Source organism: Sus scrofa, chromosome 5 (assembly GCF_000003025.6).
Source record: "Sus scrofa isolate TJ Tabasco breed Duroc chromosome 5, Sscrofa11.1, whole genome shotgun sequence".
Taxonomy (NCBI): Eukaryota; Metazoa; Chordata; class Mammalia; order Artiodactyla; family Suidae; genus Sus; species Sus scrofa.
The window spans coordinates 57841471-57864073 of NC_010447.5; the positions used below are offsets into that span (position 1 = coordinate 57841471).

The window sequence follows — 22603 nt, forward strand, 5'->3', positions numbered from 1 at the left end:
CCATTCAACAAAGATCCTGTTCTTTTTTTTTAATTACTCAATGAATTTTATTACATTTATAGTGGTACAACAATCATCACAACTAAATTTTATAGCATTTCCATCCCAAATCTTCAGTGCATCCTCCACCCCACAACCTGTCTCATTTGGAAACTAAGTTTTTCAAAGTCTGTGAGTCAGTAGCTGTTCTGCAAAGAAGTTCATTGTGTCCTTTTTTTAGATTCCACATGTAAGTGATAGCATTTGATGTTGGTGTCTCATTGTCTAACTGACTTCATTTAGCACGATAATTTCTAGGTCCATCTATGTTGCTACAAATGCCGTTATTGCTTTCCTTTTTAATGGCTGAGTAATATTCCATTGTGTATATATATGTACCACATTGTCTTTATCCACTCCTTTGTTGATGGAAATTTAGGTTGTTTCCATGTCTTGGCTATTGCAAATAGTGCTGCAATGAACATTGGAGTACATATGTCTTTTCCAGTCATGGTTTTCTCTGAGTAGATGCCCAGGAATGGGACTGCTGGATCAAATGGTAGTTCTATTTTTAGTTTTATGAGGAATCTCCATACTGTTTTCTACAGTGGTTGCACCAACTTACATTCCCACCACAGTGTAATAGGGATCCCTTTTCTCCACACCCTCTCCAGCACTTATTGTTTGTAGACTTTTTGATGATGGCCATTCTGGCTGGTATAAGGTGGTATCTCATAATGGTTTTGATTTGCATTTCTTTCAAAGATCCTGTTCTTGAGCCTTATTTTAAGGTCTATTTCCAGGCAGTAATAAATCAACTAATATCCCAATCATATTTCTGCGAATGTGGGCCATATCTGTACCTTCAATTGCTAATGGCCTTTGGTCGCAGATTATTTTTCCTCCAGCCACCTTTGGTAAGAGGAAAGTTCCCGTTAAGTGAATTTGATTTACACAGTTATTCTTTGCCCTCGGGGGTGTAGTCACTGGGTGGTGTTGGTGATCTTTACCTCTGCACTTCCCTGGGACTAAAGGGAGAAAATGCTGGGGAACCGACACTACCTTTGATCACATCCCTTCTTTTTACCACTCATCTTCTAGTAGGGTTGGAGACCCCACAAACAAACTATGCCAGGTAATATCAGAGTCAGATGAAGCTTTAAAAAGGTGTTGCTGGTACATCTGTGTCCCTTGCCCCACCAGCTACATCACATGACTTCACTTATATGACTAGGTCATTAATCATTCCCCATCTGAGTTCAGACCAAAAGTGTTGCCTAGTCATTCCACCCACCTTGAATGTACTTGTCTAGTGTTAAGAAAAATGAAGCATAGGAACTGCAGGCCTGTCTTGTTCATGAAGATGATTTAGTTAACTTAGTCTTTTAGCTGGAATACAGAAAGAGGGCAAAATTATCAACATTTTATTCCTGCAACCAATTGAGGGCTGCTTTTTTTTTTTTTTTTTTTTTTTTAGGGCCACACCTGTGGCATATGGACATATCCAGGCTATGGGTTGAATTGGAGCCACAGCTGCTGGCCATAGCCACAGCCACAACAATGTGGGATCGAGCTGCATCGGCTACCTACACCACAGCTCGTGGCAATGCCTGATCCTTAACCCACTGAGCAAGGCCAGGGATCGAACCCGAGTCCTCATGGATCCTAGTCAGGTTTGTTACCACTGAGCCATGAAGGGAACTCCTTATGACTTTCAATAGCTGTTTTGCCTTCCAGAAGGAGGCCTCAGTGTAACCACATTGGTTTAATTTTATTTTCAACAAATCCTCCATCAGCTGCCAAAGTGTTAACATTCTTTTGTCACTATTCCCTAAGGACACCTGGCTATGTTTTGGGAAGATTGTGAGATTCATTAGAAATGAGACATAACTTGAGTTCAAATTATCATACTGACACTTCTGGTTCACTTGGCTCTTGGCTATTAGTATCTTGAGATTAAGTCTTCTCATTTGTAAAATGAGAATTAAAATGTCTACTTTTGAAATTGGCAGAACACTGTAAATCAACTATAATGGAAAAAATAAAAAATAAAATAATTCTTTAGAGATAAAATAAAATGAGCATTAAAAAAAGAAACAAGGGAATTCCCATCGTGGCTCAGTGGTTAACAAATCTGACTAGGAACCATGAGGTTGCGGGTTCGATCCCTGGCCTTGCTCAGTGGGTCAGGGACCCGGTGTTGCCGTGAGCTGTGGTGTAGGTTGCAGACTCGGCTCGGATCCCGTGTTGCTGTGGCTGCGGTGTAGGCCTGTGGCTACAGCTCCCATTGGGCCCCTAGCCTGGGAACCTCCACATGCCGCGGGAGCGGCCCAAAGAAATAGCAAAAAGACAAAAAAAAAAAAAAGAAAAAGAAAAAGAAACAAGTCTACTTTTTATAAGGATGCTGTTAGGATGAGATGTGATCATATGAGCCAACAATTAAACACAGTCCTCAGTACATAGATGTGTCCACCTACTGTTTGAATATTAAATGATGGTCATCCTAATTACAGTGGTTCAAGCATGTTAGATTATTTGCATATTAAAACATTAAAATGAGTAGGAAGCTTGGAATCCATATGGTTGGCAGCATAATCTCAGACAGCGTTGATGGTCCAAAATGTGCTGATTACCCAATAAACTAATGTTAAGAAGCTTACAGTGTTAGAGAAGATCTTTAGTCTTTTCATGCTTATGTTTCACCACCTGAAAAGTAATTTTAGTTCATATAATTTCTCTCTGTCGTATCTCTAAATCTCTAAAGTGTTTTGAGTATCTAAGGAAAAGAAAGTTCCCAGGGGTAAACCATGGGTTATCAAGCCTTGCAAGCAAGCTTACATGTCCAGAGCCCCCCACATCTTCTGTGTTCTGATCTTCTTTTCCATGTTATGTTGGGATGGCATGTGTATGTTAACCACAGCTGCCTAAGTGCTATCATTCAAGGTAGCAGGTGGAGAAGAAAATAAACGTATTGGGGGAAGGTAGAAAGTTTTGCAGGAAAAAAAATGTTTTAAATTATTTCAAGGCTGATGTATGACATTTTTTTGGAGGCACATAATTTCCATGAGAAACTTGTGCTTTTTAATTACAGTGATCATTACTTCATGGACAATGTCACAGCCCCTGACTATATGAAAAATGTTCTGGTTCTGACACTGCCTCCTGAAAATTCTGTCTCAAATAGCTCCTTCTCCAAGGATTTATCACTGGTAAGCTTACTACACATATATACTATTATTGTCTTTGTCAAGGGTGAGATATCGTTCTTTCATTTGGGACCCCAATTCTCAAATGAGCATTTTTTTTTCACTTACTCCAATTCGCTCAACAATTGTTAACTGAGACCAATTGTGTGGAAGAGCAGGATTCTTGCTATTTGAACTTTTAACCGTGGGTCCCTGCTGGGCTCTAGACAGGCACCACACTGCATGCTGCTGTAACATCCGAAGAGCAGTGATAGTGTGGGAAGATCAGAAGAAGCCCTGCTAACTCTGGGGAGGTAGAAATTAAATAATATAAAGTAAATGAAGTTCCCTGCATCCCAAAGCAAGTTTCTGCTGGCCGTAAATGTCAACATTCTACCTGTAGAGATACCTATTCCTAGACGTAGTCCTTTAGTATAATGAGGTTAACCATTGTCCAGATTTGTCCTGGTTTATTCCCCTAATCCCAGCATTCCATCTGGTTTAGCAGTTGTCCCAGAAAGAGAACCTCCACTGGACATCAGATCATTAATGTCCTGATTAAATGAGGACCCCCGACTCTGATACCACATTGGATTTTGTCAAGTCCCTGCACCTTAATGTGACCAAATTCATCAGATGCTTTCCACCCACAGAGACAACTGAGAGCAGTTTTGGAGGGGGACAAGGAGGGAGGAGTGGTCGGTCCTGAGGACCCTGAACAGCTTTGAGATGACAAGGGCCAGAGAGCTGTGAGGAACTCCTCCCAATGCAGACATTTGTGGTTTGAACTAACACCCAATCAGGACCTCCTCCCAGGGAAATCCAATCAAAACTCTTCCTGCCCCCATCAGGACACTCAAAGGCACTAGGGTTGTTTTTGTTGTTCTTTTTGACTCCTGAATGAAAGCATTATTTCTATATAAAAACTTACAAGAATTGAAAATGCTGTATGTTGTCCTTCCTCGGTGAAATAAAAATATTTTATCATCATGGAAAAGAAGTACAGCCACTTTTTATTTTATTTTATTTTATTTGCTTTTCAGGGCCACACCTGCGGCATATGGAAGTTCCCAGGCTAGGGGTCAAATCCAAGCTGCAGCTACCTGCCTACGACGCAGCTACAGCAGCAAGGAATCTGAGCTGCATCTGCAAACTATGCCACAGCTCAAGGCAATGCTGGATCCTTAACCCACTGAGCAGGGCCAGGGATCAAACCCACATCCTCATGGATACTAGTTGGATTCGTTTCTGCTGCACTACAAAGGGAACTCCCAGCATAGCCGCTTTTAGTTACTTCCTTAAAGTTACTTCTCATAAATTCTCAGTTTATGGATCCCAAGAGAAGACAGAATTGCGATATGGAGACAATAAAGACCCCTGGTTCAAGGAGAGTTATTTCTGTAATATAATCCCTACAATTCCCCTACTATTCCTTTACCTTTCCAGTTACCTGCTGACCCCAAGACATTTTTATTTTTCTCCAGGCTCAAGAGCAGAATCTTGGGGGAAGGGGTACTCATTTTAAGGTTTTCCTTTCTCACTCAGGTAAAAAATGATTTCACTCTCGCCTACATGAATGGAGTCTTGCTCTTCGGACACATGTTGAAGATATTTCTTGAAAAGAGAGAAGACGTTACCACCTCGAAGTTTGCTCATGCTTTCAGGAACATCACTTTTGAAGGTACTAGTTTCTAAGAGCAAACAACAGCACTTAACTAACAGTTTCTACAGTAATCTGATGAGATATGGGCCCTGCAGATGGACTTGGTGAAGCAAAGATAGGGTTTGGCCATAGATGGACCAAAAGCTAACAACCTTTAACGTAATTGGAGGCACACATAATTGCAGGAACTTTGGGGATGTGAAATCGGCGACTGGACCCCAGTTTAGGCTTCAGAATTTCAGAATCTTTGGATGTCAAAGAAAGCAGGTAACTCAGTCCCTGTACTTAGCAACAAGCTCACACAGGGCATTTTGGGCAGTGACGTCCTGACTCTGGACACCGGCAAGAAGAGAAATAGCTGCAGTTTAATTCTGGTCCTTCCTTATCTCCCTTTCTGTCCTTCAGGGATCAGATGTTACTCCTCTAACTACCAAACCTCTCATAGCAGTGCCATCTAAAATTCCCAACAAAATACATAATAAAAAATAAGTAAACAAATAAAATAAAATTCCTAACACATGCTCCTCCAAACCACATGGATCAGCATTCCCTTCCCACACAAGCCTCTCTGGAAACTTCTGTCTTTTAGGGCCACACCCACAGCATGTGGAAGTTCCCAGGCAAGGGATCAAATTGGAGCTGCACCTATCAGCCTACACCACAGCCACAGCAACACCAGATCTGAGCCACGTCTGTGACCTACACCACAGCTCCCGGCAGTGCTGGATCCTTAACCTACTGAGCAAAGCCAGGGATCAAACCTGCGTCCTCAGGGATACTAGTCAGGTTCATTAACCGCTGAGCCACGACGGGAACTCCCTGAAATTGACATTCTTAATTTTTTTTTCTGATAGTTCATTGTTAGTATATAGAAATACAGCTGATTTTTGTGTGTTGATTTTGTATATTGCTACTTTGCTGAACTCTGTTAGTTCTAAAAGGTTTTTTGTGGGTGAAATTTTGTGAGTTTCCTATGTGTAAAGTCATACTATCTGTGAACAGAGATAATTTTACTTCTTCCTTTCTGATTTGGATGTCTTTTTTCTTTTTTGTCTTGCCTAAATGTTCTGGCTAGGTCTTCTAGTACTATATTGAGTAGAAGTGCTGAAATTGGGCATCCTTGCCTTGTTCCTAATCTTAGAAGAAAAGCTTTTAGTCTTTCACCACAGAACATGATGTTTGCTGTGGGTTTTTCATACATGACTTTTATCATGTTGAGGTAGTTTCCTCCCATTACTAGTTTGTTGAATATTTTATCATGAAAGAGTATAGAATTTTGTAAAATATTTTTTCTGCATCAATTGATATGACCATGAGTTTTTCTCCTTCATTCTCTTGTGCTATAGTGATTAAATTTTTTTTTTTTTGTCTTTTTGTCTTTTGTTGTTGTTGTTGTTGCTATTTCTTGGGCCGCTCCCGCGGCATATGGAGGTTCCCAGGCTAGGGGTTGAATCGGAGCTGTAGCCCCCCGCCTACGCCAGAGCCACAGCAACGCGGGATCCGAGCCGCGTCTGCAACCTTCACCACAGCTCACGGCAACGCCGGATCGTTAAGGGCAGGGACCGAACCCGCAACCTCATGGTTCCTAGTCGGATTCGTTAACCACTGCGCCACGACGGGAACTCCTAATTTTTTTTTTTTTTTTTGTCTTTTTGCTATTTCTTTGGGCAGCTCCCGTGGCATATGGAGGTTCCCAGGCTAGGGGTCGAATCGGAGCTGTAGACACTGGCCTACGCCAGAGCCACAGCAACGCAGGATCCGAGCCGCGTCTGCAACCTACACCACAGCTCACAGCAACGCCGGATCGTTAACCCACTGAGCAAGGGCAGGGACCCAACCCGCAACCTCATGGTTCCTAGTCAGATTCGTTAACCACTGCGCCATGACGGGAACTCCCATAGTGATTAATTTTTATATGTTGAACCATTCTTTTATTTCAGGAATAAATCTTATTTGGTCATGTTGTGTACTCCTTTGAATATGCTGCTGAATTCTGTTTATAAGTGTTTTGTTGAGGATTTTTACATCAATGTTCATAAGGAATATTGAGTGTAGTTTTCTTTTTTCTTAGTGTCATTTTCTGTCTTTGGTATTAGAGTAATTCTAGCCTCATAGAATAAGTTAGAAAGTGTTTCTCCCTCTTCAGGTGTTTTGGCAAAGTTTGAGAGGGAATGGTGTTTATTATTTTTTAAATGTTTGGTAGAATTTGCTGGTTCAGTCGTTAGGTTCAGGACCATTTTTGGAGGGGAGGGAGACCTGTAGATTTTTGACCATTGATTCAGTTTCATTACTAGTTACAGGTCTATTCAGATTTTCTCTTTCTTCATGGTTTTGTTCCAATAGTGTGTGTTTCTAGAAATTTTTTTTTCATTTCATCTACGTTATCCAATTTGTTAGTATATAATCGCTCATGGTACTCCCTTATATTCCTTTTCATTTCAGTAGCATTGGTTATAATACCTCCACTTTCATTTATTTATTTATTTTGCTTTTTAGGGCTGCACCCACAGCATATGGAGGTTCCCAGGCTAGGGGTCTAATCGGAGCTGTAGCCACCGGCCTACGCCAGAGCCACAGCAACGCGGGATCCGAGCCGCGTCTGCAACCTACAGCACAGCTCACGGCAACGCTGGATCGTTAACCCACTGAGCAAGGGCAGGGACCAAACCCGCAACCTCATGGTTCCTAGTCGGATTCGTTAACCACTGCGCCACGACGGGAACTCCATTGTTATTTTTTAATGTAAGTATTTATAACTATAAATTTCCCCTTAGCACTGTTTTCACTGTGTGTGTCCCCTAAGTTTTGGTGTTTTATGCTTTTATTTTCACCTATCTCTAGGTTTTTAAAATTTTCTATTGTGATTTCTTCTTTGATCCATTGGTTGTTTAAAAGTGTGCTGTTTAATTTCTATAAACTGGTGAATATTCCGGTTTTCCTTCTGTTATTGATTTCTTACTTCATCCCATTGGGGTCATAGAAGGTACTTCTTATGATAGTTACCTTTTAAAATCTATTGAGACTTAATCTGTTTCTTAACATAGGGTCTATCCTAGAAAATGTCCTATGGCACTTGAGAAAAAATGTGCATTATATTGTTGGGAAGAGTGTCTGTATACGTCTGTTATATCTAATTGGTTTATTGTTTTGTTCAATTCCTCTGTTCCCTTACTTATCTTCTGTCTTGTTATTCTATCTATTAGTGAAAGTGAAATAATGAAATCTCTAACTATTATAGTGGAACTGTTTACTTTGTGCCAATTTTTGCTTCATATATTTTATTAATCTGTTAATGTTTAAAATTGTCATATATTTTGCTATATTAAACCTTTTAATAATATGTGATGAATGTCCTTCTTTGCCTCTTATAAATTTATTTGGTTTAAAATCTATTATATCTGATATTAGAACAGCCACCCCTGCTGTCTTTTGATTACTATTTACATTGAATGTCCTTTTCCATCCTTTCACTTTAAGCCCATTTGTATCTTTGGATTGAAACTGAATCTTTTATAGACATCATATAGTTGGATTACTTTTTATTTTTTGCCTTTTTGTTGTTGTTGTTGTTTTAGGGCTGCACTCACGGCATATGGAAGTTCCCAGGCTATGGGTTGAATTGGAGCTACAGCTGTTGGCCTATGCCACAGCCACAGCAACAGGGGATCCAAGCTGAGTCTTCGACTTGCACCACAGATGGCAACAACGCCGGATGACTGGCACACTGAGCAAGGCCAGGGATCAGACCTGCATCCTCATGGATACTAGTCAAATTTGTTTCCACTGCACCATTATTACTTTAAGCATTCTCTCTACCCTTCTCTCTCTCTCTCTTCTCCTGGGACTTCCACAACGCATGTGTTGGTCTGTTTGATCGTGTCTCATAGGTCCCTTGGTTTCTGTTCATTTTTCTTCAATCTTTTTTTTTTTCTGTTCTTCAGATTTGATAATTTCCATTTTCTGAATGAAATTGGTATTCTATAATTTAAAAGTAACACTGTCGATACCCTGATCCCTATGGAGGCTGTAATCCACCATTCTCACCCTGCCTCACCCCACTCCTGTAATAGCATTTGTGCATATTAATGCTGAAAAGTTAAATGTTTAAAGGGTTTAAATTTTGAAGGTGTTTGCTATGTATAATCGTTCTGCATTATTGTCAAGCATTTTCAAGGAAAAAAGTTCACTAATTCTTTCCTCTGCCTGCTCAAGTATGCCTTTGCTTCTTTATTTCAGTTACTAGTACTTTTCAGCTCCAGTTTTTCTTTCTGGCTTCTTTTTTAGATTTTTTATCTTTTTATTAATATTTACATTTTTCTCATATGTTATTTTCTTGAATTTATCCATCTCTTCCTTTAGTTCGTCCAGCAATTTTAAGATAGTTGTTTTAAAGCCTTTATCTAGCAGATCTGCCGTCAGGTCTTTTTCAGCTTCCACTTCCACTGGTTTATTTTTTTTTCTTTTGAACGAACTATACTTTCCTGCTTTTTTGTATGCTTTGTGATTTTGTTGTTGTTGAAAATTGAACATTTGAATCTCATAATGTGGTAATCCTGAAAATCATATGGCGAATGGGGAATTTTCCTACTCCCCAGGGTTTGCTAGCTTTTGTTTTTGTTTATTTTATTGTAGACTGTCTCTGCTTAGGATCAGCCTGAAATGGAAACTTAAGGTCTTCTCAGGTCTTTTCTGAGCCTTCTCCTAGGCATGTGTAGTCACTTTCTAATTTCCCTCATATATGTAGTTGCTTCAGTATTCTAATCTTCCATGTCTGGTTTAAAGGGAAAAAAGAGAAAAATGAAGTGGGGGTGAGGGGACACCAACCTTTTACATCCTCTGGGAGTCATATCGGCAGAGGGGGGAAGGGTTTCAACAGTGGGGGGAGGTGCAACAACAGTGGCTGCCACTTTTTGCCTGCACGTCTGTGATCACAAGCAGCAGTTAGCCACCTGCTAGTTGTACCTTTAACCTGGAGCAAGTTATTTAACATTTCTGACCTCAGATTTCTCATCAGTAAAACAGAAATAATGACAGCTTCTATGTCATGGTATTTGGGGAAGAATAAAATGATAAATGCATATAAAGCACTCAGCACAGAGCCTGGTACAGTAAACACACAATAAATATTAGCTATTAGATTGGACCACATGAAATTGTTGATATTTGGGGGGGTTGTTGTTTTTGTTTGTTTGTTTACCTAAACAGCCACTTCATAGGCTCATCCTATACAGCTATAATCTCATAGATGAGAAAACTGAGACGGAAAGAGATTAATTTTCTTGATGTGTTCAGCTAATAAATGATAGTGATGGTTTACAATCTAGGTTACAATTTAAGTTAGATTGTGGAGTGACTACACACTGTGCCATTGATAGATAAATACTCTTAGAAAATAACTTATCATTAATAATCAAGAGAAATCTATTGAAAAATTACATTTAGGATCAGCATCCTAAATTCAATGAAAACGAGTTTTCCTCTCAACTATATATCATCTCTCATAAAAATATCCTTCAGAGATCTCAGGGCCAATAATCAATCCAGAGGCCCTCTGATTATATCATTAAAGTCAACAATTTTTCAATAAAATAGAGCATTTTGAACCTATCTGATACCCTCTGTCAGGATGTAACTGGTCTTTCAGTCAGTCAAGAAGTCAACAATGGCCTCTAACTCTTTCTGATTTTGCCCTAGGGCACATGGGTCCTGTGACTTTGGACAACTGTGGGGATATTGACAATACTATGTTTCTCCTGTACACCTCTGTGGACACCAGCAAAGTATGTGACATCTTATCAGAAACTTGGGTTTAAGTGATGGGATGGGGTGGGTCATCCGGGAAGGTAATTAATAGAGAAAGGAATTAGAGAAGCCATGTTTGGAATCTATAATTTCATTTATTCAGATTTATAATTATCACCCCCCCCCTTGGGACTGCAGTCCTTAAACATTTTGACCCATAGAACTTTGTATGCGGAATATCTACTCCATGTACTATATAAAAAATACCCACCCAGAAGACACAGATATAAAGAATGGACTATTAATGGGATATGAGAAGATGGCAGTTTTCTCCTAAGAAGCATTTATTCATTTAAAAAAATTTTTTATTAATGATTTTTATTTTTTCCATTATAGTTGGTTTACAGTGTTCTATCAATTTTCTACTGTATAGCAAGCAAAGTGACCCAGTCACACATTATCCTCCATCATGCTCCATCAAAAGTGACTAGATATAGTTCCCAGTGCTATACAGCAGAATCTCATTGCTTATCCACTCCAAAGGCAATAGTTTGCATCTATTAACCCTAGATTCCCAGTCCATCCCAGGCCCTCCCCCTCCCCCTTGGAAGCCCCAAGTCTGTTCTCCAAGTCTATGAGTTTCTTTTCTGTGGAAAGGTTTATTTGTGCTTTATATTAGATTCCAAGTATGTGATATTATACGGTATTTATCTTTCTCTTTCTGACTTACTTCACTTAGTTTGAGAGTCTCTAGTTCCATCCATGTTGCTGCAAATGGCATTATTCATTTTTACAACTGGAAATTTCAGTGAAACTTTCACTGTTCTCTCCCTTTGAAGTCTCATGAAAATCATCAATTGTGTAATCTCTCTGGCATATATAAACCACCGCCTAATATTATGCTTTATATTCACACACTATATGGACATAGTGTATATATAGTCACACACCTATGTAGTAGGTTCTTTAAAGAAAAGGAGTGAATCTCATTTCTCCATGTCTCCTGTGCTTAGCTTCTTATCTGGCACATAGTTGAAGGCTGATAAGCATTTAAATTCAAACCTGTCTTTATGTCATCCAGAATTGTCTCATCGCAAACTAGAAGCTTCTGTTCTAACCAACTTCATGGTCAGTTGAAAGCCTTTTTTTCTTTGAGATTGGGTGCTGACATAACCAGGAATATACTTTAAAAATTTACTCATTTTTTCATGTAATTTTCCAACGTGAGCATTATGACATCCCTAACTAATACATTGAGCGTATAGATTGACCTGGCTTTGCAAAAGACATCTATAGTGGAAAATGTGGAATGCTAGAGAAAAAGATGCTCAGATTGAGAACATTAAATCAGAAGTTCCAGGTGTGTGGGAGGGAGCAGCATTTCAGAAAAGTAATCCATAGTTTTTAGTTACATTGTTTTAGTGATATTGAACCTTTAGTATATTGTTGTATTTGGCGACTTGGGAATACCTTCAAATGAGATCAGCTCAATACTTCTGTAACAACTACATGCTCTAAGTTATTTGCATCTGGAATATTGCCTTTGCCTCCCTTGGAGAGAAGCAGATGCATGCGTGAGATCTCTTGTCAGCTTCATGAGTGCTCTTTAAGAGAAAAAAGGTTCTATGTACTTACTCTCCCTGAAGGCAAATCTAGCTGAACTTTTAAAAATAATGCCATGACTTGTGCTGTATAATATGTACATATAGGGAAAACAGGGATTAATTCTCAAAATCTGGGGCTACTTATATGTTATTCCCTAACCAGAGTAGCTCTCAGTAAAGAGATAATCTATCAGCCTCTAATATATAAGATATTTCCTATCCTCAAAATATGCAAGTGTATGTTCTGCCTTCAAAATAAGAGTATAGTTTTGAGGATGTAGAACTTTTGTCCAGAATGTTTTGAGGGAGTGGTGGTGAATTTAGAAGGACGGTCATTTTCCAGATGTCTCTTACAAAGTTGATTCGATATATGCAGCAGTAATTTAAGGATATAGTAACATTTCCATTGGCAGATTACTTGAATAAGAGATCTTTTATCTTAGAAACCTAAGTAGTGTCATATATAAGACAGCACATTGGAGCATAGAGATAGAAGATATTTGAAAATTATATAACTGACAGAATTTAAGAAATATAGAATTTTCTAGGAGCCCCTTGATGTGTATAAATATGGATAACGGATAAGGTGCATTTTTCTCAAGCCATCATTTTCAATAGCAACTTAATATTGAGGAAAACACTGGTGCCTCCCTTTCATGTGACTTGGAGGTAGCCGTTTAATTTTTCTTGCCTCTCTTTTAACATTTGTAAAATGTAAGATTTGAACTAGTTTCCTGAAGACCCAAAGAATCTTGGTTGGACAGGCATGGTGTATAGTCATGAAAAAAACAGAAAACTAATCAGCCTGTGTGGAGCTTAAATTCATGTTCACACTGAGAACTGAATGGATCCTAACTAGCTCCCAGCTGGTTAACATTTACTTTGAGTGAGAAAGTATTACTGTGAAATTCAAATGTCACGGGGCAGGATAGTCAATCTCATCAGAAGTCATTCTAACATGTCTTTTTCTGTTCATCTTCTTTTTTTCATGCCCTGACACAGTACAAGGTCCTTTTGACCTATGATACCCGCAAAAACTATACAAACCCAGTGGATAAGAGCCCCACATTCATCTGGAAGAACCACAAACTTCCTAATGATATTCCGGGCCGGGGTAAGGTATCCTTCGTGAATTTTCTTGCCTTAAAATTGCTTTTTGGTAAGGATAGTGAATTCTATGGTTTATGCAATTAATTAGTGTAATTGCATAAACAATAAAACAAATAATGTTTGTTTTGTTTTTCTTATTGTCTGAATTAGATTTTGTTTTGCTTTGTTTATTGTCTGAATTTGATATGCCAAGTTTGTGGTTGTGGACGTTACTTCTCCGCCCAATGCATGATACTACAGTTCTGATTAAACACTGAAAATCTCCCATTCTGATTTAGCTATACCTATCTAATATGAGTCCTACCTCCCCTTTAACAAAAGTTATCCTATAGAAAACTAGGTTTGGGAGTTCCCCTTGGGGTGCAGAAGAAATCAATCTGGCTAGTATCCATGAGGATGAGGGTTCAATCCCTGGTCTTGCTCAGTGGGTTAAGTATCTGGCATTGCCATGAGCTGTGGTGTAGGTCGCAGACGTGGCTTAGATTTCGCGTTGATGTGGCTGTGGTGTAGGCTGGCCGCTGCAGCTCCAATTTGACCCCAAGCCTGGGAATTCCCATATGCCTCGGGTGCAGTTCAAAAAATTCAAAAAAAAAAGGGGGGGGGAATAAATAAAACTAGGTTTGGCAATTGGCAAAATGAACACAGAGACATATTTTCTCACTCCATTTACATTTTACTGCTGTTAACTCAAGAAATACTTACTTCAGCAAGGAATACCTGATGTCATCAGGCTGAAGGGTAGTCATTGAGCATGGACTCTAAACTGTCCCCATCCCTCAGAGGAGACATACTTGGGTCATAATGATGGTTACCCACTTAACTTGAGTTCCCATTAAATCCTAACATGGCCCGGCCTTCCCCTGTGCAACTTGCAATGTGTCTGTATAATACTGACCATCACTGGCCAGGACCAGCCACGTATCTCCTGGGCAACAAGGTCTCAGGACAGTCTGCCCATGGCTGGCTTGGCCAAGGCTTTCCACAGTGAATGGTAAGTAATTCCATGTTACTAATCTATTTTTAGGAAAAAAAGTTTAAATTTGGACAAATATTTATGCCCAAAGAAGCAAAAAAATGCGGAAACACTGTTAATAAATTGACTTAGAAAATGATGATACACTCATAAATGGAGTATCATGCTACTGATTAAAAATAATTGTTTACAAAAAATTTTAAGTGACATGGGAAAAGGTATAATGTAAAGTAATAGGAAAATACAGCTTTTTTAGTGAGATTCTAACTTTGTAAAGCAATGCATAGAAATAAAACTGTTAAAAAATACGCTAGTTGTTTTTTTTTTTTTTTTTTTTGTCTTTTTGCCATTTCTTGGGCCGCTCCTGCGGCATATGGAGGTTCCCAGGCTAGGGGTTGAATGGGAGCTGTAGCCGCTAGCCTACGCCAGAGCCACAGCAACGAGGGATCCGAGCTGCATCTGCGACCTACACCACAGCTCATGGCAATGCCAGATCATTAACCCACTGAGCAAGGGCAGGGATCGAACCCGCAACCTCATGGTTCCTAGTTGGATTCCTTAACCCCTGCGCCACGACGGGAACTCCCTTAATACGCTAGATTGTTAACAGTGCCTCCAAGTAATAATATCATAGATCTTTCTTTGCTTTTTATATTTGCGTTAATTTTCCAAATTTTCCACAATGAATGTATTAATTTACCATCTAAAAATATTAAAAATTATAAATTAGAAATATTTCTATCTTAGCTCTGTTTTACAGGCAGAAACTCTTAACTGAAAGGTTGATCTGACTTGAAGAGAATAGTTCTGACTGAATGTACTTGTTTATGTCAGATGTATAACTTTGTTTCTAGTATTCTTTTGTTCCATGAGTCAGATTGGTTACAGGTGATCCCCCTGTTTGTATCCAGTAGGCACAAGTAGTTGCCTAAAGCAAAGAGGGAGGGAGGGGAGTCCATTCTTCCAAACCACAAGCAGTGCTGAGCTGACTTCTAATTTACTGTCATTTACTTTCTATTTTTTTTTTTTTATTATTTTTCTTTTTAAGACCTCACCTGTGGCATATGGAAGATCCCAAGCTAGGGTCAAATCAGAGCTACAGCCGCCAGCCTACACAACGCTAGATCTTAGCCAAGTCTGCAATCTACACCATAGTTCATGGCAATGCTAGATCTTTAAGCCCACTGAGCAGGGCCAGGGATTGAACCCACATCCTCACGGATAGTAGTCAGATTTCTTACCACTGAGCCACAATGGGAACTCCTCAGATTTACTGTCATTTACTTTTAAAAGTTGATTTATTTTCTGTAGCAAGCTTTTTTAAAAAGTTGTCTCTAGAACCATTTTCAAGCCTCCCAGATTTAAACCAAACTTGAACTTCTGAAATGTATCTCTTTTCTCCCAGGCTTCTGCAACTCTCTACTTCTTCTTTTGTAACTTTTGAGTTAAAATTATTTTCCTCTTTCTTTAATTATAGCCCTCCATGACAGTTAGGTTTTTATTTTTAACATTTTTTAAGAGTTTAGATATTTTGGTTATGAACAGAAAGTCTCTACTTCGTAAAGTACTGAACTTTTCAAAAAGTGATTTTTGAGACGGCTCTCATTATTTACCTAAAAGAGAGCACATTCCATATTTATATTACATAGAACAGGGACGTTACCTCATCCTGGGCTGCTTCATCCTCAGTTAACTAGAAAATTCCATTAGTGCAGAGCTTTTCATTTTTAACTGTTACATTTAGTTTACAAATAAGTAACTCCATCTTTCAAATTGTATATGAATAAGGTATTCATGCCTGGTCTTTCATCTGTGGACACAACTGCCACCTGAGTAATGGAACCTGTCATCTGGAGATCATGCCATCACTGTCTTTTCATTCATTTGACAAATATTGACTTAGGACCAGCTGTGTTCTAAGCACCTGGGGCAGTGCAGTGGACAATGCGGATTTGGTCTGTGACCCTCACCCAAGCTTTCGCCATCACCTCCGGGGTTACAGGAACATAACATCCAACTGTCTTCCTACCTTAGTCTTGCCTCCTTCCCATCTCCCATCCAACTGACACTGCCACCAGAACGATGGTGAAAATCCAGTCATGTTCCCCAACTATTGCTAATGTTGACTGGCAGCTCCACTTTACCTGCAGAGTAGAGTCCAAATACCTCATTATAATAGCACACATGTCTGAGCTCTTCTTACTTATCCATCCTTTTTTTTTCTTTTTTTTTTGTTCTTTTTGTTGGTGTTATTTATTGATTGATTGATTGCTTTTTAGGGCTGCACCTGAGGCATATGGAAGGTCCCGGGCTAGGGGTCAAATTGGAGCTGCAGCTACCGGCCTACACCACAGTCGCAGCAACTTAGCATCCAAACCCACGTCTTCTACTCTACACCACAGCTCACGGCAATGCCAGACTGATCCTTAACTCGCTGAGCGAGGCTTCATGGATACTAGTTGGGTTCGTCATAACCCGCTGAGCCACAGCGGGAACTCCCCCATCCTTGTTTTTCATCTTAACCTGAAATCCCTTCCCTGTTCTCTCAACTTTCTCCTACTTCCTTAAAGAAAAGGTCTTGCAACTACATGTAAGTCGTCTTTACTGATGCTATTCCCTCTGACTAAAATTTATCACTCCCCACATGACTGGTCAACCACCACTCATCCTCAACATTTAACTCGGATTTCACCTTTCCTAAGCTTTTTCTTAACATCTCAGGAGGTTACTGATCTCACCCTTATTACACCAGAACTTCTAGCATGTTATTTACATCATATTTATTTGTACCTTTTTCTGCCAGACACCATATTCATGCAGGGTCCAATCTTTGCCCCAACATAGTGCCTTGGGAAGAGGAAAGAAGGAACAAATAAAGGAAAGGAGAAGGAAATGAAGGAAGAAAGAAGGAAGGAAAGAAGGAATGAAGGAAAGACAATATGAAATAAGGATGCATGTGGTCTAGTCAACATCTAGATGGTGTTAATTTTAGTCAGTTTGCTTCTCTGAGTATCTTCCTCTGTTAAGTCAGGAGATTTGTTAACTGATCTCAAAGTTCTTTCCAGCAATTATGCCATATGACACCTTGGGGTTATAAACTCAATCTCCATACACAGTGAATACAGTTAATTAGAATGTGATACCACAGCAGCCCCAGAAGGTAGCAGAAGCTTAGCCTTAGAAATGATGTGATGCTGTGGTTTATCTAACAAGCAAAACTGAAAAGCATGTTGATTTTTAAATTACCATATTTAAATAGCGTATAGTATATTTGAATATCACAATTCTATTTCGTGCAGTGTGATGTTCACACTATGGGAAGCAGATAGGAATTGAGAGGGGCTAAGGGCCCAACAGGTGTTTCCTCTCACTCATGCTCCAGTCTAGAGGGTGGGTGATTTTAGGTGACTGCGGAGTAGAATCATCTGCCCAGTTGAAACTGTATTTCTCATATTCACTGTTGTTTTTTTGTGTGGGGCTGGGAGGAGCATGGGGGTGGATGGTGGTGATGGGGATGGAAGTGATGATTACATTAATTAATGGAATTCACCAATGTCAGTATGCCCACAATGCAGCTCCACCTTCAAGGGAATCGTTTATTTATGCCCTGATGGGAAGAGAAATCCAAAGCTCACATTTTCACTGTTAAATAGTCCCCTAGGCAGAAAACAAAATAACAAGCAGAGGCAAAGTTATAAGTTAGCAAAACATAAATCCTTGAACTTCATCCCTTACAGAAAAGTGTTGAAGTGTGAACCTTACTAAACCTTCCATCTCAGAGATAAATAACTGGTTCAGTAGAAGGATATAATGCGATGAAACAAAAACAGTTTAAAAATACATGTGACATGTGAGCTAAGTCTAATAGCACACGAGATTTTTTAATATGAATTTATTTACATAAACTAACATTTGGGCACTTTTTCCCTGCCTCTTCTCAGACAGTGAGATGAGCAGGGCCAAGTGTTTATTCAATTTTCGATTTATTCAAGCATTTTTTTTTTTATTGATAGGTTACAAGGTACCAGGTCTCATGCTCTGTGCTAAAGGTGTCAGATGAACAAGCAGGACATGGGCCACACCCCCAAGGGTCTATATCACGGGGCTGGGAGAGAGAATACAGTGTGAGTTGTTGAGGTGCTACTTTAATGAGGAGGTCTTGGCATTCCAGGGGCACCTTCATTAGTTATATTTTTATTTGAAGAAAAATTCATGCACATGATTTTAAAATCCAAAAGCAGAAATATTCATACTAGAAAGTGAGTGTGCCCTGTCCCACTTCTGTATCCATGGTGTTTCTTCCCTTCTGCTTTTAGTATTTGCATATTTCTAAATAATATGCATGTCTTTCTTGATTTCTCAATTTTAGATATTTTCTGTTTATTTCTTATATTTTTTTGGCTGTGCCTGTGGCATGCCTAAGTTCCTGGGCTAGGGATCAAACCCACACTACAACAGTGACCCAAGCCTCAGCAACAATGATGCCTGATCCTCAAGTGCTAAGCCATTGGGAACTCCAGTTCCTTATATTGATAAATGAAGACTTAGTTCATTTTTACCAGCCATACATTACGCTAAGCTCTTCTCAATATAGTTATATCTTTTTGTCAAGACATTTATTAGGTGCCTTTGTGATTTTAATTAATCTGCATAAGCTTTGTGTTCTATCAAGTATCTATAAAACTTCATGCTTCCTATTCTATCCTTCCTTCTACCTTCTTCCCACCTCCCAAACTCACCTGTATTTTTCTTTAATTTGTCAAGGCTGATGATATGTGCTGTTCTTCTCTATCTGGGCTTATTCCTCTACATACTCAGATTCTGCTTCAATGCTTCCTTGGGTTGGATCTGCATTTTTCTGAATTCCACTTACTCTTCTGCAAGTCTCTCAAGTTCTTCTCTCTACACAACTTCACCTACATACTAATAAGTAAATAAAATAATAATAACAACAAATAAATAAAATTCCTTATATTCTTCATTGATTTCCCTCAGTGACCTGGTGGAGCTTGGAAAGGACCAGTGGCCAACTCTGTCATTCACTCCTCCACATTGACATACTTTTCCTCTGATTTGTTCTCTGTATTGAAAAATAGCTGTTAATGAGGTCCTATGTTATAGCACAGGGAACTATATCCAGTCTCCTGGGATAGAATGTGATGGAAGACAATGTGAGAAAAAGAATGTATGTATGTACATTTTGCTGTACAGCAGAAATTTGTACAACACTGTAAATCAACTATACTTTAATTAAGAAAAAAGAAGAAGAAAAATATTTGTCTCTTTCTTCTAGTATGAATCCTCATTAGGTATATTGATTTCAAAGACATCAGCTAGGCTTCCCACTGAAATTATTTGTATGCTGGAAACTATTTTATGTTCTTGTCACATTTGATGGTTCCTATAAGAAACAAGATGTATGAACCATGAAGCAGACGTTAAGCCACTCTGGGGCACATTCCAGACAGATTTCTTCAAAGAGCAAGGATGCAGAATCTATATTACCAGGGAAGAGATTAATAAAAGGTCAATATTTTATTTTATTTTATTTTATTATTTTATTTTATTTTATTTTTGTCCATGCCTTTAGCATGAGGAAGTTTCCAGGCCAGGGATCGAACCCACAGCACAGCAGCAACCACAGCAGGGACAATGCTGAATCTTTAACCACTAGGCCACTAGGGAATCCCAAAAGATAAATATTTTTAAAGGTGTCTCTTTTTCCCCTTCTTCAAATCATATTATACAACCTAGAATATTGTGAAGTGTGTTTCTTCTCTTTTCAAAGATCCTTACTGGTGAGACTTTTACTGTCTTTTCCACCCAGGCCCTCAAATCCTGATGATCGCCGTCTTCACTCTCACAGGGACCATAGTCCTGCTCCTGCTCATTGCCCTCCTGGTGCTCAGGTACCCACCACCCCTCCACCCTGATGTGCTCATCATGCAGAGAGGGCGGGGGGCCAGACAGAGAAGCCTGATGTCTGTTGATGATACTATACATTCTCAAGAAGGTCTTTAGCCATGAAGGCATTTCTGCACCAAAGACTCTATCAAGGACCGAATAGTACTGAGCAGATCCCTTAGAGCCTGCAGTTAGAGACACCTGAACGCAAATCCCAGTTCTGTAATATAACCAGTTGGTTGGTCTTAACCATATTATTAGCAACCTAGACATCTCACTTAGTTTCAATATCCTCATCTGAACTGCTGTGAGGTTGAAATATGGTGTCTTGATGACCCTATTAATAGGTATTCTTGAGGTGGAGATAGCTGTTTCTGCTGTTTTATTAGCATGTTGTGGGAAATTTCAGTCTCTCTCTATATTACATAATGTTCAGGTTGGAAGAGGCTTTAGAAATCATCTATTCCAAACCTCCTGTTATAACCTGGAGAAAGAGAGACCCAGAAAGCCAATGGCTTGTCTGGAATCAGTCCCAGATTGTGTGTTGGGCCAAAAGTAGAGCCCAGGCCTTCTGACCATCGGTTCCATGATGGTTCTACTCAGCTTGGACATATACAGAGCCTAATGCAGTGCCAGAGACATAGTGCATACTCAGAAATATTTGTTGACCATAAAAATGAATGAGCGAATTCCACACTACCTCCTAATCCATATATGTTAAAAACACAAAACTTTCTATCCTACTAAATTATCAGGATCACCCCCATTTCCTAACAAAACCAGACATTAGTTTTCTCTTTGTATCATGAGCTTTGGTTTTTCTGTGTCACTATACTTTCTCATAACATAGGTCCAGCCTGTTGCATGTCAGTTAAAGGTTTCTCCAGGAAAGGAGGTAAATGTTCTCTTTGGTCTGAAGGCAGAGCTTGACTCCTGTGACTCTGGGTGATCCAGAAATATAAGAGATGACCTTCAATGTACGGGGACCATTTAGTTGAAGGCAAGTGGAAACCAAAATTTGGGGAGAGTGAAGCCTGCCAATAGCAGGGTACTGTCCCTCAAACACCAAGTCCAAATGGGTGTGAATCACACAGTAACAGGCGGAAATAGGCATTTTCCATTTTCTCTAAGATCGGGAAGCAGAGATTGGGCTTCCTCATGGCCAGAACAGCAGTGTTTCCATGAGGAGATCTGGAAGATGGATGTTATTCTTATAGTTTTCCATTCCAACAGCTATACAAGAAAAGAAGTGAATAATTTATAGCATCTTCTAAATCAGCATGAATGGAGGTTGGCTCTGTTGGTTCCCAAGAGTCTTCTAGAATGCAGAGATGAGAGCCCAGGAGGCTTCAAGTCACCCCACTTCCCATCAGGTCTTAGGACCACAGTCTTTGGTCAATAATATTACTATTTTTTCTCAATCTAATGGAGGAATAGTCAGAGTCCAGTGGAAGCATAGGAAGAGAATAATCATGTCTGCTTAGAGGACATTAAGAATGTCATCATAGGAGTTCCCATCATGGCTCAGTGGTTAACGAATCCGATTAGGAACCATGAGGTTACGGGTTCGATCCCTGGCCTTGCTCATTGGGTTAAGGATCCAACGTTGCCGTGAGCTGTGGTGTAGGTCACAGGCACAGCTCGGATCCTATGTTGCTGTGGCTGTGGCGTAGGCCGGCGGCTACAGCTCCGATTAGACCCCTAGCCTGGGAACCTCCATATGCTGCAGGAGCAGCCCTAGAAAAGACGGAAAAAAAAAAAAAACAAAACAAAACACAAAACACACACACAAAAAATGTCATCATAAATGACCTTGAGAAAGTGAGTAGCAGTTTGTCAAATAAGCACAAGCAAAGGCAAACTCAGGGACAAACAATTCAGATACTGGAATCTGCTATGAGCAAGCATGAGAACTTGGTATATAATAGAGGTGCCATTATGAGTCTGTTGAGAAATGGTATTGGAACAGTAGGTTTCATCATGAAAAATGAAATGAAAGCCCTACCTGAAACAATACACAAAGAAAAAGTTCATTCCATGTGGGTTGTAAATGGATTAGAGACCTAAATGTGAAAAAGTAAACTTCAAAATTTTGAAGAAATTAATAGAAAATGACTTCATGACCTCAAGTAGAAAACTACCTCTCAGTCAAGATAAAAAGAAAAGTCAAAGAAGGGATGTTCCCATCATGGCGAAGCAGAAACGAATCTGACTAGGAACCATGAGGTTCGGGTTCGACCTCTGGTCTCATTCAGTGGGTTAAGGATCTAGTGTTGCCATGAATTGTGGTATAGGTTGCAGACACGGCTCAGATCCTGCATGGCTGTGGCTGTGGCTGGCAGCTACAGCTCTGATTCAACCCCTAGCCTTAGACCTCCATATGCTGCTGGTAAAAAAAAAAGACAAAAAAAGAAAAGTCAAAGAAGAAAAATATATAAACATG

At 39.5% G+C, this 22603-nt stretch overlaps 1 protein-coding gene across 2 annotated transcripts in view; it reads left to right on the forward strand.

The window, feature by feature from the left end:
* GUCY2C (guanylate cyclase 2C (heat stable enterotoxin receptor)) overlaps nt 1-22603 on the forward strand; it is a 121992-nt gene that overhangs the window by 60987 nt on the left and 38402 nt on the right. For both annotated transcript variants that reach the window (XM_021091130.1, NM_214105.1), the window contains 5 exon segments: nt 3071-3188; nt 4710-4845; nt 10522-10607; nt 13176-13287; nt 20084-20165. In XM_021091130.1, the coding sequence (XP_020946789.1) occupies nt 3071-3188; nt 4710-4845; nt 10522-10607; nt 13176-13287; nt 20084-20165 (534 nt within the window).